Genomic DNA, 19,009 nt, shown 5'->3' with positions numbered 1-19,009 from the left:
ACAAGTCAGAGAAGGTACAATAAGTACCGCTCCCCTAACCCCTACAGGGTAGGTGACACGGTAATGTGCAAAGCACAACCGCAGAGTAAGGCCATCGATAAGCGATCGGCCAAGTTATCGTATCGCTGGACTGGACCATTACAGATCCAACGATTTCTAACCCCAGTGACTGTGAGTCTAGCCGACCCCAGTTCCGGAGAGTATGTGACACGAGCGCACATCTCCCACCTTAAGAAAGCGCATCCGAATTTAAAATAGGAGCGATTACTTTCTCTAAGCCTTGGCATGCCATACAGTTATATATATTTAAGACTCAATAAGGAGTTTAACCGAAGAATACAAAACCTAGGTAGTAACATTAAGTAACAATAAAAATCCCTGGTACTAGTTTGTAAGAAAACTTAATATAAGGTGTTAGTTTAAGTGGCCACTTAAGTTAATAATTTTATTTAAGATAATGAATTTAATCATGTTAGTCATTAAGAATGTGCACATTAGTTCATAAGAGTGTTTAATCTTTTTTTGTGTGTTAGCATGTAAGTAGTAGGATACAGGCGAACCTGGTAACTCGTCCTACTGAAGTTTTTGTTTTTTGTTTTTGCTTTTCCCTAAGCTCCGCTTTAACGCGAGGGAGTATGTGCAGTGTATTAGGGATTTAGGCACGTTTTATTTAAAATTTTGTAATCTTAAATATTTTTGGAAATATATTTTTTTTCTTTTCTTTTTCTCTCATCTTATTTTCTTTACTGCCAGGCCATCAGCCTCTGTTCTCAGAGGCGAGCTGATTCTCTTTCCCAGCCTCATGCTAGGCTAGCATTCTGGCTAATATTTCTCCCGCCTCCAGGCACGTCGGGGCCGGTAACTTTATTTCTTCGCGTGACTACCTTTTGCCTACAGCAGCTTGTGAAGCAGTGCTGAGCCCTGCTAACTCTGTCACGAATCGGTATAAGGTTCACTAGCAGCAAGAAACGACAGGAGGATCCCGTGGGCCTTGTGTCCCAAAGACCATGCATTTTTTGAAGCCATCCTCCTCCTCCTGCTCACCCACCACTTTCTTCTCAGAAGTGTGGCTAGGAGCGACGACCGCACGGGTACGTTAACCGAAGTCAAGGCCATCTCAGGCTTGACAGCCGCAGTTACGATTCTGGACTTTAGCGACACCTAGCGACGGCTGTGGTAACTAATGCCACTTGTGAGGCGTCGGCAGCGCCGACACTACCGCGCTCGCGCGGAGGTAACGACAACCTCTCTCCCCTCCTTATGTCTCAGGCCGCTAGGTGGCACCACTGGTTACTCCATTAACCCCCTAGCTTGACACTCTCGTCGGTCACTAGTCGATTTATTAGTACTTCTTCTCGCCACCCAAAGATAGCGCCTCAGTCGCGCAGTCACTCCAGTAAGATCTAATTTTTTTATGCCGGACACCTTCGGGTGGACTCGGTAATTTTCGGCTCAGAGCCTAACCCCCCTCCCATTCTCTAGAGACCCCGCGCTTATGATATTCTGGTGATATTCCGCGTTGAACTTACTTCGGTGCGCGCCTCCTGACTGACTGGTACCGTTTGTATCTGCGATCTTCGGCGAATCATCGACATCGTATATTATGTAGTCTTCTCAGACTAGAGGGATGGAGTCCCTAGCTAAAATTATTAACCAGTCAGTAGTTTAGTTGAAAGTAGAGAAACTTAGTATTTTTATATAAATTATTTTCTCATTAATCATGATGACTTCCGTGGCTACCGCGAATCGTGGTTCGAGTTTGCGGAGACGAGACGCCCTATCCTGAGCGCCAGGACCAACACCCTGTTTTGGTAAGTCTTGACGTCATCCCCCTCCCCTTTAATTTCCCTCTATTGGCCTTTTGCGCCATTTAAGTATACTGTCTGGAAACAGGTCTAATTCTTTGGAATTTGGACTTCTGTTTCAGACAGGGTTCCAAGTTTGGGGCAACCAAAATCCTCTGCCAGGACCCACTGGAGTCGGTTCCTGAGCAGAATCCAACATCCTTAGGCCTACTACCTCCATCACCGTCTACCTACAGCCCCGGGTGATACCCGCATAATTCTATCTTTTTATTCACGAACTCAAAAATAGTGTAACCCAGTTAAGACAGCGGACAGTAAAAAGCAGTTCGAGGAGAAGAAATTTATATTATGTTTTGGAAGGACTATATGTACAACCTTTAAAGTTATCAATGTTGATTTCATTCATGTTTTTAAGTATTGTTATTTTTGTTAAACATTCAGGGCCGGCCCGATAAGCAATGAGTTCAAAAAATATATATATAATATAGTCAGTGTAATTGTGAGGGATTTAAATAAGATCACTTATCAATAAAAAGAACCGATGTAACTAAGGAAAAGTCAATCTATAAAAAAAAAAGAACAATGATTAATAAAATAAGGAAGTCTATAGACGTAACAGTTGTTTTTATGTATTTAATATATAATAACGATCCTTTTACTCCCAAGTATTCGTAGGGAGTCTCTAAATTTTCTTTGTTTACTCCTAGTGTCGCCTCTGTTGTTGACTTTTATGGTTATTAATTAAGGGCCCCAGTAATCAAAGCTTCCAAATCTGTTAACCTTATTATTTAATTATTCTTTAAGACACTTGGGGTATCACAGGTGGTGAAAATCAGTCTGTCAGCATCCTCCTCCGATTAACAGGACACAATTTGGGCCTCGTTTAGTTTCGCCCTCAACCAAGAAATCATACGACGTTTTGTGCATTCGTTTTCCAGGACGTGTTCTTTAGAGACCTTTGGCATGTCTTTAGTGAAGACCACTTCTACGGCATGCTTTTCAGCTGCCCTCCTTGAGCGCTCCACATGTTTTGGTGCTGGTAAATGATGCACAGTATCCGTCAAATACAATGACAGAGGCAGATTCGCAGTAGCAATATATGTAATTGATATTTGTTTAACAGATGCTGGAGAAAGTTTGACCATTTGGCCACGCCATGCGGTGCAGCAGGAAGCCTCGATTGCATGTACTGTTTCCCCAGCTACTGTAGTGTCTGGCACAGAGTCGAAACACTTATACAGACTTGATTTTGTTCCTTTCCTCATTCTCTTTTCGTCAAAAAATAGAGTCGATTTTATTTTTAATATTTAGCATTAATATGGGCCTACATGCGTCGTTTTGTGCTAGAATTAAAGTTAAATAGATTTTCTACAAGTTCACTCCTAATAATTTTCCTCGTAGGATCATTGTGTTTGTCATTATTACGCTCAAAATTGGACCCAAAACTTAAGATTTCACTTTTGGGAAAAATGACCAAAATTTAAAATGCTGTTTCTCGAGAACTATGTCACGTGCAGAGATACAATTGAGCTCAAATTGTGACACATTAAGTCTTGTTTAAAACGGTAACAGTGAGTTTTTCGCTATAAAATATACTACTGGAATTAGAAGCAAGAAATCTACAAAAGAGCAAAATTTATGATGTTTTTTTTTTGTTGGCTCAATGTTGTCGACCATGTTGTTAACTGTCCAGACTACCTCATCTTCAACATAACAGTTACTAAATGTTGTCGATGGTGTGGCTTATAGGCGAGACCAACATGATATACACTATCACGACTTATGAAGGTTGTCAATGGCGTTGCTTATGTGTCGCCACAATACAGCATACATCTACGCCAACACAAGTACTGAAGGTTGATTATGGTGTTGCTTACAGGTTTCCGCGAAACGACCATCATCTACGTCATCAAAATTGCTGAAGGTTGTTGTTGGTGTTCCTTACAGGTTGTCGACAGTGTTGCTTACAGGTTACCACGTGTCAGTGTTCATCTACGTCACCACAAGTGCTGAAGATAGTTGATGGTGTTCCATGGAGGTAGTCAACAGCATTACATTCAGGAAGCCACGAGGTGGTCTTCATCTACATTGTCACAATTGCTTAAGTTTATCGGTGGTGTTGCTTACTGGTTGTCGACAGTGTTGTTTACAGATTGCAGGTTATTTATGGCGTTCCTTACATGTTGTCGACTGCGGTTCTTAAAGCTTGCTGCGAGACGGCGTTCACCTACGCCCGCCATCACGAGTGCTGAAGGTTTTCGACGGCGTTGCTCGCAGGTTGCCGCGAGACGGCCTTCATCTGCGCCATAACGAGTGCTAAAGGTTGTCGACGGCGTTGCTCACAGGTGGCCGCGAGACGGCCTTCATCTGCGCCATAACGAGTGCTGAAGGTTGTCAACGGCGTTGCTCGCAGGTTGCCGCGAGACGGCCTTCATCTGCGCCATAACGAGTGCTGAAGGTTGTCGACGGCGTTGCTCGCAGGTTGCCGCGAGACGGCCTTCATCTGCGCCATAACGAGTGCTGAAGGTTGTCGACGGCGTTGCTCGCAGGTTGCCGCGAGACGGCCTTCATCTGCGCCATAACGAGTGCTGAAGGTTGTCGACGGCGTTGCTCACAGGTTGCCGCGAGACGGCCTTCATCTGCGCCATAACGAGTGCTGAAGGTTGTCGATGGCGTTGCTCGCAGGTTGCCGCGAGACGGCCTTCATCTACGCCATCACGAGCGCCGGGGTGACGCACGCGGTGGCGCGCGCCTGCAGCGAAGGCAGCATCGAGTCGTGCACGTGCGACTACAGCCACCAGGTGCGCTCGCCCAACGCCGCCCCCAGCAGCGCCGCCGCCGCCGCCGGGGGCGTGCGCGACTGGGAGTGGGGCGGCTGCTCCGACAACATCGGCTTCGGCTTCAAGTTCTCGCGGGAGTTCGTGGACACGGGCGAGAAGGGCCGGAACCTGCGGGAGAAGATGAACCTGCACAACAACGAGGCCGGCCGAGCGGTGAGTACCTACACTTGGTCATCCACCCGCTCTCAGGCCGGGTTCTCAAACAAGACACAGTGACAAGTAAATCACGGTCTTTTATAAAGCACTGGAATTGCAAAATGTCACCAATCCTACACTCTAAATATTTTGACGTGATAACGTCTTATAAATCGATGAAAGCCGGCTGCACGCACGGAAAAAGCATGACTCATTGTCACGTTCCGCCTGAGCCGAGCTTGCAAAAACCGGCCAACCACCGTGTGAGCAAATCTTCTATAATATAAAAATTTGTTAAGGCGGATTTTTTAAAATCCGTAATTAAAAAAAAAAATTCATTTATTTTTCCAATTTCGTCATTTAAATTAACAATTTATTGATTCGATTTCAGTTTATTTATGTAACTAATTATTCGTGATGGTATTCAAACATATTATTTAAATTAAATTTGCAAAAACTGTAAATAACATTCGTAAATTAAAAACTATGCAATTTTTTAACAATGTTTTCTTATGACGTTATCACATAAAATTATCGTCCGTAAACCGACTTTATAGACAACCCCCTCTTTTTGTTAATAGAAAATGCAAACCTTAATATATTTGTAATTTTGTACATTTACATGAAAACAACTGTATCACTTCAATCAGCGTTTGGATTATAACCCGGGTATGAATTTATTGTGTAGTACCAGTACCTTCAATAGCTAAAGTTATTTGTAAACCGTTCCCTTAATAGCTTTCCAGTATTAATCACGCACATAATAATCACGATGCAATAAACTAAAGTCAAATCGTTGATGATTCGATTATCTTTTTAATGGCTTAAAAACATTATTTTTTGAATGAAACAACAATTAATATATAAAATATTACACCAATTGTCGTAAGAAATACTCAGTACTATATCATACGTATTTAATATATACAAAATTAACCATAGACATCTGTTGCACTAATTAACATTTTCTAGCATTACCAACTATTTCTTGGCAAAATATTCCAAAGTAATCATTTGTAAAAATTCATTTTTTTATGTGTAGAACTTGAAATCGTAAAAAACAATTATACAACAAATTTATTCCCCAGCCTTAAATAATGTTTATTATAAGAACAAAAGATATAATCAAAATATTTATTAAGTTATTTTATTTAATTGGCGGAAATTAACCAAGTCTTTAATTTTTTTCGGTACACTTTACTTAAAATATGGAAGGCGGAAGCGCAAGCAGAAACGCAAGAAGTTGGAAGTTGGGCGATGCTTGCCTTAGGAGTTTTAGCGTGTTGCTTAGTTTATAAACGATTATTTAAAATCATCGATATTAAACTTATTACGTCTTGCGTTTCCTTGCGCAGTTTATAAACTCGACCTAACAGTAGACGAAAGGTTTTACTGTGGTTCAAACACTGTTCTTGCAGACAGGAAAAATCTGTAAATTTGGTAAATTTCAATAAACTGTAGAGGTGTCCTCTAAACCTGGGAAAAACAGGAAAAGTGGCCATTTTTTTACCAACAGGATAATTAAATTTTAATATGTGTTCCTTTATTTCAAAATCAATCTGTATTTTTATAAATAATTTACATGTTGTGTAAAACTTACATGTTTTCATAATTAATGGAACGTTCCTAATTGAAACATACAATGTATCTAATTTATATTGATTTGATGATTTTAAGTACGATCGCATGTCGTTACAATCAATAACTTATTTTTCAAATTTTACTCAAATACAAACTTTTTACTTTACAGATTTGTAACGTTGGTTGCACAGCATTGATGGAGTGATGACTGTGCAAACGGTGTGTTTTGCGCGAAAAGATATTATGGTCTTTTGACGTGCTATTTGTGTTTGAAATGTGTTGTGTATTTGTAGTTTAGCCTTTATATTTAGTTAATTATGCAATATTGATTGACGAGACAGAAAAAAAGGCTTTTGTTTGGACAGGGAAAACTCAGGAAAATTATTTAGATTAAAAGTATAGGATATCAAGGTCGTCAGAGACGGTTGAGGAGTGACTAGAACAGCTTGGGTAAACGGGGAGTACCCCCAGAAAACCCGATCGATTCATGTTTACTACTTTCGAAAAATCCTGGTTTTAATTTGCATGGAATTGAATCCGGAACGCTTTGTTTGGAGGTAAGTGGTTTGGGCACTAATCTATCGCGGCGCTCTTTATTGTGAAGTGGTTTCCCACATCATCTAAAGACTTTAAATATTATTAAATGAACTAGAAGACTGATGTATACAAAAATATCAACGTAGAAAAACTACGGAAGGTATCCGTCCATTTTCTATCGTAATAGACCATTACAGTATTTTTCCGTGATGAATTCGGTTAAACATTGATTGGCTGAACCGAAAATGGAACATGAGTCCTTCAAAGTAGAAGTAATAAATTACTTGATTACTTGAAACTGACTGCTATTATAAATTATTCTCTTCACAACACCACAAAATTTAACAAAAAAATATTTCATAATTATTAATTTCTTTCTAAGTGAAAAAAAAAATACTTAGCAATATTTAAATTATAAAGATTAGATATTATGGACTTAAAATGATAATATCATCTCACACCTCAAAAATACTACCATGAAAATAATAATCTCTTTAATAAAAACTGTTCACCGTATTAAATATTAGAGAAAAATTATAACTTATAAAATTTTAACACAAAGACCTATTTAAATATGAGGGAAATACTCTCAGTAATGTAACGCTTAATTGTAAAAAGCCACATTTCGTGATGGTGAAAGCATAGAATAATAAGATGATATTACGTTATGCCGTTCCATCTCAAACAAGCACTATATGTCAGTTAAATGTCTCGAAATGATCCATTAAATTTTGAACTAAAAACAAGATCCCGTATCTCATGCCCTGTGGTAGCATTATGAAAATGGCAAAACAGCAACAAAAGAAAGGGGGAAAATCATTAGTAATCTCTTAAATGTATCTCAGTAATCTATATGGAGCCAATGAAAAAGCTATATTTGCTCTTGTATAGAGTTGGCTTCGAAGGCTGATTTAAGACTTGGTCTTATACATCATGTTGATTTTTCTTTTTTTCATTACTTAAAAAAATATATATTTATAAAGTTTAATCTCTATACATCCCTTGAATTTGTTTTTCTGCCACATATATTTTCAACAGATATTCCCTTAGATGAGTTAAAAGGCGCGCAAGTGCTAATGATTACAAATACAGAAATATGCAAGTAAAATTTCAGATGTTAAAAAAAAATGTTTTCGTTCATTTACATGAAAAACAAATGTATCAATCACTACAAAATAAGTGCTCGCAGTAATACCGGGTTCAGTTTCTTGCCCGTGCGCTTACGTTTAGTGTCTCCCCCAGTTCCTCCGATAGTAATTAAAGTTATCTGTAAATCGTTCCAGGAATTAGCTGCGCATGATGCAAAAAAATGAAACCATATATATTGAATATTAGATTATCTTTTCCATGATTTGTGAAAAAAAATAACTTTGCTCGAATGAAACATGAATTATAATATAAAATTATGCTACAATTTTCGTAAAAAAAAGTATTAAATAAATGCAAAAAATAATTAGATAGCTATGTATTGTACGAAGTAATATATATATATATATATATATATATATATATATATATTTGTATTTCCTCGTGGAAAAGAGTTTTCGGAAGAAGGAAGGATCGTGCAAGTGAAATAAGGGAGCTCGCGGGACCAGGAGGGGGAGAACAGTCGACGGGAACGAGCGCCGAAGAGGAGACGGGGCAGAAAGTGCGGGCGCCCCTCGCGAAATCGACGACGACAGGCGCGGGGCGAGTCCCGCGGCGCGGAAGGAGAGACCGGCCCACGGTGCGACGACTCCCGGCGGTCCGCCCGGCCTTGATCCCTGTTGCGACGTGTGTCCCCCCGCCGCCGCGATACGCATCTGCCCCCCTCCTTGCGGGTCAGCGAGCGCCGTCTCGGGACCCGGGCAGCGAGACAGTCTCCGGCGACACGGGCTGCTCCCGAAATGGGAGGGATGCCTTCATCTCTGAAAGATATGTGCAATGGGAGTGCATCACTTGATGTAAGCTTGTGGGTTTTTTGGAAAACTATCGTGCTTGTTTCGCCTTTTCGTTTTGCTGTGTTTTGGTCTCGTTTCAACTGTTGTGCTGAATTTTTTTTGGGTTCAATATTTTTGTGCTGTCATCATTTGTGGTTTTTTTTTCCTCCGTTATGTTAGTCCATTTTCTTTGTTTTTCTTTGTTTGTTGACCATATTCCTGTAATGGAATATTATGTGGTGTTGATATCCTGTTGACAACAGCAAATTTCTGCTTAATTTGTGTTTTTTCTTTTGTGTTTTTTGTAGTTTTTTTCTTCTACAGACATGCATGTGCTTTAGCAATGGCGTGTGTCGAAAAGCTTACATCAAGTCAGGGATGCCATTACTAGATCAAAATACAATCGACGTGGCTCGTCTGCGTCGGTTTGCCTTTGTGCTGATCGCTCGGTCCCTGTACCGGCGATGCATATTTTCAAACGTTTGCCTTATCAACTGTCGCTGGTGGGTTCTGCGCCTACCACGGTTGTAACGGGTAACGGGGAATCAGGTTTCGATTCCGGAGAGGGAGCCCGAAGACCTCCTTCAAGCGGAGACGCCCCCCCTCCCCCCTCTCCACGCCTTCCCGCACACGCCACCCACCTGAGTAGTGCCTGTTTATGGAATACATTCAACAATGCGCTGACACCAGATGGGCGGTTTTTCCTGTGTTTCGATTTCAATCGGTACTTTGATACAAGTGAAAGTGGCTAAAACCGCGTGAAACTTCCCGGTGCAGAATTTTGAAACCACTCAAGGGGACTTGCGTTAGACCTTTACCTTCATTTCTCCGTCATATAAAGTTTTATCATATTTGCCTCATGCACGACTAGAAGACTGCGTTTTAGTCAGAGGCGACACTGCGCTAGAAGTACCAGCGACAGTCGCACTCAAACATCCCGCCTCGCCAAACACAAATACACTCCTGAATAGACGGACACCTTAAAGACGCTTTAGCGTAGATGATCATTGCTAAGTGCATTTTGAAGTGCGTCAGCCGTCTTCGATTGCCAACCGAATATTTGCGAATATCGTTAACAGATTTCCGATGCAGACCTTTGTGGAAAGGACGAGTCATTAATGCGTCCTTGTGGACTTTGAGGAGTTTGTTGCGCTGTATTGTTATTAAAAATTTTAAGATAGCCTGTTGCTTAGCCAGACAATTGCTGTTGACACTTTTATGTTTATCAATTTCTGTCAGATGATTCATTTGAAAATGTGAGATTGAAAATTGCCTGAAACTTGAGTGAATAAAATTTTTTAAACTCAGAAAACTGTTTGCCGAAAAAGTATTTATTTTTTTGAGACACCAGGTTCTGTTGGCTTTAAATGGATTTGGATTTCATTTAACTCCTAGTTTCTCACCGTATACAGCCTTGAAGTAAATTTATACTTTAGTAAGACTGCGCCGATAAAGGTCATATCATTACTATTCGGAAGAAGGAGACGTATTCCAAAATATGCAAGTCTTTAATCTTGGTTTTTTTAATTGTCGTCTTTCTTCGTTGTTGATTTTCGTTCTTTTTATTCCACTCAACGTACATAATTTAGCTGGGCGACTACATGGTATTCCTCTATAACATCGCCAAGGAATTGGGATAGAGAAGACTTCCCTAATACAACAGTTCGTCTGTGCTGTCATTATTGTGGTTACCAGAATATCTGTTTTGACACATCGCTGTATTTCACCCGTGCGTCTCTGTGTTGTCGCTGTGTTTTCCATATTAGCTGTTTGGTATCATCGTTTGGTTCGTCTGACTGTTGTGTTGTCCAAGGTAATTTCTTGTCTTTTTTTACTAACCTTGTTGCTACTTTTTCCGTCGTCCTTAGCCCACTATTTACATCTGTGCTTTTATAATTTTTTGACTTAGTCTTTCTATGAATGGAGCTTTCTGTGGTGTTTATGTTTTTAATTTTTGACATCGAATGATTTTGACTTGATTTATAAATATTTTAATTTCATAATTTTTTGTATGATTAATTTTTTTCCGTTATTGAGGCTCCTTATGACATAGGCTAACCGTGCATTAGAGTTTGTCCAAAATAACATCTGGAATCACCAATCACCACACCTTGGTTATTTAAACAAACGCCAGTATCCAGAAACTGGCCGTATAAATTATTACCACTAACTCAGCATCGAACAGCCTCTTTACCAACATAATCGTCAAAACACATGCACGTCATGGCAAAAGATGGTGCCACGCCCTGAAAACATCAACCAGGTCACTAATGCCACTTTGGTATTGAGTAAATATATAATGTCACTTGCCTCAAAACCTACTGTTCTCGAACGTATTAACGGTGGTAGCAATTTCCCAACTACAAGTTGCAGGCAACATTTTAAGACTATTGGTAAACTTTCAGATAGTAATATTTTGTTTCTAAATTAAAATTGAAATAACTTCGTAGCTTTCCTTCAGTTTTTTAAATTATAATTGAAATAACTTTGTAAATTTGTTTGTAAACATACATCGTATATGATGGTCGGTGTCCGTAAGCAAACATCGCAGTAGCTCCTCTACTACAACCACAGCACTTTTTGTTTTAAATATTACTTTCTCACGGTTTTTAACGGTTAGATAGCCAATTTTTATAAACAGAGCTTTTAAAAATTTCGCACAACATCTATGCGCGCGAATTCTTCTACGTGGACTTCAGGATTCTATCCGGAGGGGAATGAATAAAGAGGGAAAACGAATTATTCAAAAAAGATAGATGAGAGAGATTTGTAATTAATTTTTTAGCTTCATTGACGTGGCAGAGTCACTGAATTTATTTAGTTTCTCACTCTTAATTTAATGCAACATATTTCTATAGTCACCATTTTCATCTATTGAGATAGATGATAGCTATAATTAAAAAATAAAGATTAGGGTTGTAGAAAATTTTGGCTACAATAAAAGTTCCTTTTTTCAGACCTTTCATGTTTTTTCATGCTTCGACTTACCTGTAGTTAAAGTTACCTGTTTGGGAGAATGTGATTTGTTTTACATTATTTAAAATAATTTTTATGAAATCGGATAAGCGTTAAAAACCGCGGAAAGGTAATATTGGAAATATTTAAAACAAAAAAGTGCTGTGGTTGTAGTAGATAAGCTATTCGCGATTTTTTCTCTTACGGACACCGACAATCACGCGGTGTTTGTTTACAAACACTTGACAATAAATCTACCGAGATCTGTTCAAATTTCGAGGAAAGTTGCTTGAAACGGACTATATGTATGTGGGCACCCAGGCGGGTAGTAGTGGTGAAGGGAAGGAAGTGGGAGTTGGCGGGGGAGGAATTTCAACCTTCCCCCCATCCCCCCTCCGCATACCACTCAGCCGCGGGTCGTATGAATATGTACACGCGTGCGGCTGGCGAGCGCGTGGGGTCTGTCCGAAACACTGGACTTCCCCCGATGCGCGGTCGGACAAGCCCCACTGCACGGAGTCCGTTTGGCGGTCCATCCCGCGGTTCGGACTTGTACATTATGCAGTAGGCACGGGAAAAGACAATGAAGTTCAGCTAAAGCTTTAATTGAAGCTGCAACATTACATTTAGCGGATACAGTGCATTTAGAGCGGCTTTTTGTGCAACATCAAATTTTTAGTATACGTATAAGCATATAAATATACTAGCATATAACCATCGGCTTCCTTCGCGCCACCACTGAAACGAGTATGTCTGATTAATTCCAAACATTTTTACTAAAGAAATGGACCCAATTTATTGTCAGGTGGATAGCTTAATTCATAACAAAAACCGCTCAAGAATAATATTTTTTAAAGTGCTTATTCGTAGGACATTTGTTAATTATTTTTGTATAAAGTACCTATCTAATTTTATAACATGCTTTTGTCCGCGACTTCGTCTGCGTGGACTTCAGGATTGTGTCCGGAGGGGAATGAATAAAGTGGACAATGAATTATATAAAACCAGATAGTGATTTGTAATGCTTTTTTGGGACTTCATTGCCATGGTTGAGTCACGGAATTTATAGTGTTTAGCTCTCTTTATTTAATGCAATATAGTTCTGTAGTCACCATTATATGATTTATTATTTTCCGCCAGTTTAGGCACTCGATACTCTCCAACATCCAACATTGAGCTGAACATGCGAGAAGCACGGAGTGCCCAAATGAATTCCTGCCACTTTCAATGTATGGAAAATGCTAAAATTATCAGGAATTGCAGCCTCTTAAATTGTAATGGCAAATTATTGGGAATTATTGGGATGCGGGTACCTAATCAACACGCTTTAGCTACTCCGGTGAGAATATGTTTCTCCCCAGCTTTGTGATGCACAGCCTGGTACCGTTGCACAATCTCGGTGCATTAAGTTTACGCAGCAGAAAATCCGGGACACCAATCTTCAGCTCCAGTTTGTGGGAAGGCAGGTAACCCCTAGGCAAGACGTGGCGGACGTAACAAACGACTGCGCGTTTCAAATTCAAGGCAACGCCATATATGGAGGAAATTAAAAAGTTATTAGCGCCGTTAGTTCGATAGCCGGCTTGAGCTAAACCAAACGCCAAGAAAGATATGAAGTTGCCAGACCTTACTATATGACCGTGTGGCGGACATAGAGAAACAGTCATTGTTTTTATTGCACTTGATTCAGCAAATTTTTGCAAGAGAGGTAATCACAGGTTTATGCTCCAGATATACTACAGGAGCCGTGCATTATTCCAGGTTAAAAAGTAGTCCAGCCCATAAACTATCGCTGTGCAAAAAATTAATGTCTATTCGTTGCTTCGTTTCTGCGTGAAAAAAGGTCAAACCAACAAACACACTTCCACATTTGTATTATTAGTTGGAATATGTGTGATCATAAAAAAAGAAAATATTTGGATAAATAAGTATAGCCGTGTGAATAATTGTACACAAACCTGCACCAAAGTGGTTTAAAGGGGAGACAGAAGACCTGAGGTAAATAGTTATGAAATAAAATAGAAGAACTATACTAACATATGAACAGTACGTATAATAAAGAATAATCGGTCCATTCCACAAGCTGGGCAACACCGTTTGAAACTTTCACCTCGACATCACGAAGAACAGCAACAAATCTACGTACGATACTTAGATTACTTCTAACTTAAGCTCACGATAGTCTTCTTGAAGTGTTAGCAAAATTTTAAAACAACATGTTAATCCGCAGGAAAAAAAGGGCAGCGAGTCTTTCAGTACTCCTCAAAGGTGTGTAACATCAAAACCAAGGTAACGAGCAAATCAGAGTGTGTTCGCTTGTTGCAAATACACACATAAGACGAAACTCGGACACGAAATTTAACGTAGAGTTCTTTAAAATAATGCCGAGTGTGAAAATTATACGCAAATTGTGTTTTCAGCTACATTTATTGACGCGTATTACACGTAGTTTCCGCACCCGCCGCTAGAATGCGTTGCTGGAGCAGCTACGTTGACTATTGAATCATTTTATTAACAGATATAATTTTTTAACGATATAATAAAACGGCTCTGATAGAAGTGAATAGTCTTAAAAACTTACTAAACTCCTGTTTTAGATAAGATTTTCGACAAGAAAATTTATTGAAATACTAATCTTGTTAAAATTCACTAAACCGTTAATACTACTAAATTTCCTTTTGGCTTTGTAACTTTGGTTCCCACCATCCGCCACAGATGGCAGCACCATGGATACACATTTCCTTTACATGCGAATTCCGTTCCATTTAAGACATTAATCCTACCAAATGCCGTATACCATTAGACATTGAAAACATCCATATTTAGCCATAGGTAAATTTTGCGAATTAATTTCACGAGGCTTAAGTTGAAATGTATAAACCTCTGTGATGATTCTCCTACTGGTTTTTGGTTTAATTGGAGTATGCCAAAGAGAAACGCTCAATCGAAGAAGTGTCAAATCAAAGGATTTACCCGGTTGAAACGTCGCAAGATTCGGAAATAAATGAACAGCTGCAGGAACGGCTCCAGGAAGGCTTTTCGGGAGGGGCTATAGTACAACTGTTCTCAGAGCCATCCTGTGTATTTTTACTCCCAGATAGAGCAGGGAATTTTCTTGGCCTACTTTGGAATTGGTTTAGTAGAATTAATGTAGTATGTTACTATTAAAGGAAACATAAATATGCACTCCGATATGAATAGTAAAATTTATTCGAGGGGGGATGGTTATCGCCCATACCGACCCTTTCTTGGAGTCGCGCTCGTGAAAAAGTTATATTTCTCCGAATATCCTGAGGTCATTGAAACAGCGATTTTTTTCCAATCCATACTCATATACTTCACTCATGCTTATTTACTTTGTTCACAACAGAAAATAGAATTCGTAAGTCGAAATCCAGCCGAATGACTACAGAGTTATTATCATACGGAACTGAACAAAACGTTTTATTTTTTAGAAATTACTTAGTTGAAAAGTTCCCAAAATAAATTAATTGCTAATACTATACTCGGTCCAAGGAAATCTCTTTATTTATTATTTTTAATTAAGGAGCCCATTGAAGTCCTTGCATTATGCCTGGAGCCATGCAATAACTAACATTGCAAACATGGACAAAGAAGTTCCAAGTCCAACAAGGAATAATATTTTTTATGTGAAATACAACGGCTGCGTGTCCAGTCATTTTGAATCTAAAAAAATATATAAATTTACGCGTGTTTTAGTTGTAAATAAGCGCTCCTAAGTAGTCCAAACGAATACTGAGAAAATCAGCAACTGAACGGACGAATCAATATTCAGGCGAATTCCTCTGAAGGACATCACCCTAAAAACGAAGAAAAAAAACATGTTTTCATGGTCTTTACTTGAGAAGAATTGCAGTGTTGCTCAATCTGATTGACCTGCGGAGATTTTCTTTGAAGCCCGCCTAAAGCTCGAGATAACTTAGCAGTAGGTCATTAAAAATACGAGATTTCCAATCCTCAAAAACTCTGTTAGATATCACAGTATTTACGGAATTTAAAACTAAAATGTGGACCTTAAATAAAAGAAGATTTATTCGAAGTTACAGATAAACTGTATCTTAGAAGAAACAACGACGCATCTTGACTACCGAAATCTATGTTCCGTAGTGAACAGGATAATCATGGTTATGAAAGGGAGAAGCAGTTTGTGATGTAAACTTATTTTGTTTGGAAATTAAGGATAATAATCAAAATAATTCTTGTAAGATAATTTAAAAAAAAAGCAAAGTCAATGATCGTGGAACCATAAATCTTTGTTAAGTGAATCATGCAAACACATCTTCCTCCTCCAAATCTTTAAATTGCCTGATATTTTGGTGGCATGGTTTTTGCCTAAGAAGTAGTACATACTAGAAGTAATATGACGTGTGGTCCTTCTGTTTCAGCACTTGTTTCTAGCATGATAAGTAAGAATACATGTGGAGGGTCTGTTTCAGCACTTGTCTGTAGTACGATAAGTGAGGTGTGTGGTGCTCCTGTTTCAGCTCTTGTTTGTAGCATGATAAGTAAAATCACATGTAGAGGGTCTGTTTCAGCACTTGTCTGTAGTACGAGAAGTGAGAAGGTGTGTGGTGCTCCTGTTTCAGCTCTTGTTTGTAGCATGATAAGTAAGATCACGTGTGGAGGGTCTGTCTGCAGTTCGAGAGGTGAGAAGGTGTGCGGTGCTCCTGTTCCAGCACTTGTTTGTAGCATGAGAAGTAAGATTACATGTGGAGGGTCATCCGCAGTGCGAGAGGTGAGAAGGTGTGCGGTGCTCCTGTTCCAGCACTTGTTTGTAGCATGAGAAGTAAGATTACATGTGGAGGGTCATCCGCAGTACGAGAGGTGAGAAGGTGTGCGGTGCTCCTGTTCCAGCACTTGTTTGTAGCATGAGAAGTAAGATTACATGTGGAGGGTCATTCGCAGTACGAGAGGTGAGAAGGTGAGCGGTGCTCCTGTTCCAGCACTTGTTTGTAGCATGAGAAGTAAGATTACATGTGGAGGGTCATCCGCAGTACGAGACGTGAGAAGGTGTGCGGTGCTCCTGTTTCAGCACTTGTTTGTAGCATGAGAAGTAAGATCACGTGTGGAGGGTCTGTCTGCAGTTCGAGAGGTGAGAAAGTGTGCGGTGCTCCTGTTCCAGCACTTGTTTGTAGCATGAGAAGTAAGATTACATGTGGAAAGTCATCCGCAGTACGAGAGGTGAGAAGGTGTGTGGTGCTCCTGTTTCAGCTCTTGTTTGTAGCATGAGAAGTAAAATCACATGTAGAGGGTCTGTTTCAGCACTTGTCTGTAGTACGAGAAGTGAGAAGGTGTGTGGTGCTCCTGTTTCAGCTCTTGTTTGTAGCATGAGAAGTAAGATTACATATGGAGGGTGTGTCTGTAGCACGAGAGGTGAGAAGGTGTGCGGTGCTCCTGTTCCAGCACGTGTCCTCCAACATGAGGCAGGAGTGCAAGTGCCACGGCATGTCCGGCTCGTGCACTGTCAAGACGTGCTGGATGCGTCTGCCGAGCTTCCGGCTGGTGGGCGACAACCTCAAGGACCGCTTCGACGCCGCCTCGCTCGTGATGGTCAGCAACGCCGGCAGCCTGCGCGGCCAGCCCGGCGGGGGCAAGCGGAAGAGGTACAGCTTCCAGCTGCAGCCGTACAACCCGGACCACAAGCCCCCGGGGGTGAAGGACCTTGTGTACCTGGAGGCCTCACCCGGGTTCTGCGAGCGGAACCCCCGCCTCGGCATCCAGGGCACGCACGGCCGGCGCTGCAACGACACGTCAATCGGCGTGGACGGCTGCGACCTCATGTGCTGCGGCCGGGGGCACCGCACCCAGGAGGTGGTGGTCGTCGAGAGGTGCGCGTGCACCTTCCACTGGTGCTGCGAGGTCAAGTGCAAGCTCTGCCGCACCAAAAAGACCGTGCACACGTGCTTGTGAGCCGTGCTCCTAGTGCCTCCGTGCTCCGTCCATTGCTCGCCATCAACTCCCTCCGCATCTTCACCGCTGGCTTCCTCAGGCACAAGACGAAGGAATGCACAGATGTTCGATGATCAGCGCGAAATGGTAAAGTGTGTTACCATTAGTGACCTTGGGACCAGCAATTCTGTGAGATGAAGAGCGAACTATTTAGGACGAAGAATACAGTTCACACATGACTGTGATCACCTGAGTGTCATACCAAACTGGGTTCGTACTTATTTTGTCCCCCCACCCCGAAGTAACGATGGTTCGAGGCCTGACCATTTACTACCAGACGACCCTCAAAACACAACGCGCTCGTTGATTATTTGGACCGTGGTTGTTAGCTTGACGCGTCCTAGAAGGTCTCGAGACCAAAACATTTAATGTTGCTTTCCGGAGAGCGAAATTTCTTGTGGTTAGGGTTTCGGAGAGGATGACTGCGTCTCGCAAAAGTGGCAGCCAGTCAGCAGTTTGCCATTTCCCGAGCAAGTGCAGGGGCTGCTGAGGCCATCCCAGAGGTGAGGTAACCTCTAAACGGCAGGGTCTCTTAGGACGAGTGCAAATACTCACATCTCGCGGTGTATTTGACCACCGGGCTGGACTTCTCACATACTTGTAAGATACAGGACTACCAAAACCGCAAGACCAATAGAAAATTTGATATAATAATGTTTAGATACTTTCTTTTAGATTTTGGTGCAATATAATTACCATCATACCTTCGGAAGCAATTTTGACGTAACAATAAATTCAAGACTAAATTATCATAGGGTAAAATTAAAATAAAATATGTTGTTTTCAAGTTTGCAGTGTTTGAGCAAAATCATTTTGCACAGAAAGACAAATATTTTTAAAACGTAGCTTCCATTTAGGTATCTGATTAGCTAACAGAGAAAAATATTTAATAAGTACAGAAGAAATTAGTTCTTAGCTGCAACACTTCTTTAAAAAAAATACTGTTTAACGGTTTTTGACTCCTGGTTAGCAGATTTTATAAAAATAAAAATAAAGACAATAAGATATGTGTCTCTAATGCTATTTGTGTACGTAACTTTATTTAGTAAATATGATTTCAAATAAAATCAGCGTACTTTTGCGAGATGTATTTTCTCGTTCAGTACAGGCTCGCCCCAATACACAAAAGTTCATATAAACTCCATTATTAAAAAAAAATCTTACAATACATAAATTTTACTTTAGTAAAATTTTAAAGAACTCCATATTCTGTTTGGTTTGGAAAATGAAGAAAATAAAATAGGAATAACTGAATAGTTATTTTAAT

At 40.3% G+C, this 19,009-nt stretch overlaps 1 protein-coding gene across 1 annotated transcript in view; it reads left to right on the top strand.

Annotated features, from left to right (window-relative positions):
• The window catches only part of LOC134538734 (protein wingless), a 130,951-nt gene extending 113,248 nt beyond the window's left edge, over nucleotides 1-17,703 (top strand). Inside the window, exons 3-4 of the mRNA XM_063380194.1 lie at nucleotides 4,491-4,798; nucleotides 17,197-17,703. Coding sequence (XP_063236264.1) covers nucleotides 4,491-4,798; nucleotides 17,197-17,703 — 815 coding nt within the window. The remainder of the gene's footprint in view (nucleotides 1-4,490; nucleotides 4,799-17,196) is intronic.
• Nucleotides 17,704-19,009: the final 1,306 nt, after the last annotated feature.

The sequence above is a fragment of the Bacillus rossius genome, chromosome 14 (genome assembly GCF_032445375.1).
Source record: "Bacillus rossius redtenbacheri isolate Brsri chromosome 14, Brsri_v3, whole genome shotgun sequence".
Lineage (NCBI taxonomy): Eukaryota > Metazoa > Arthropoda > Insecta > Phasmatodea > Bacillidae > Bacillus > Bacillus rossius.
This window is presented reverse-complemented; position numbering and strand designations above follow the sequence as displayed.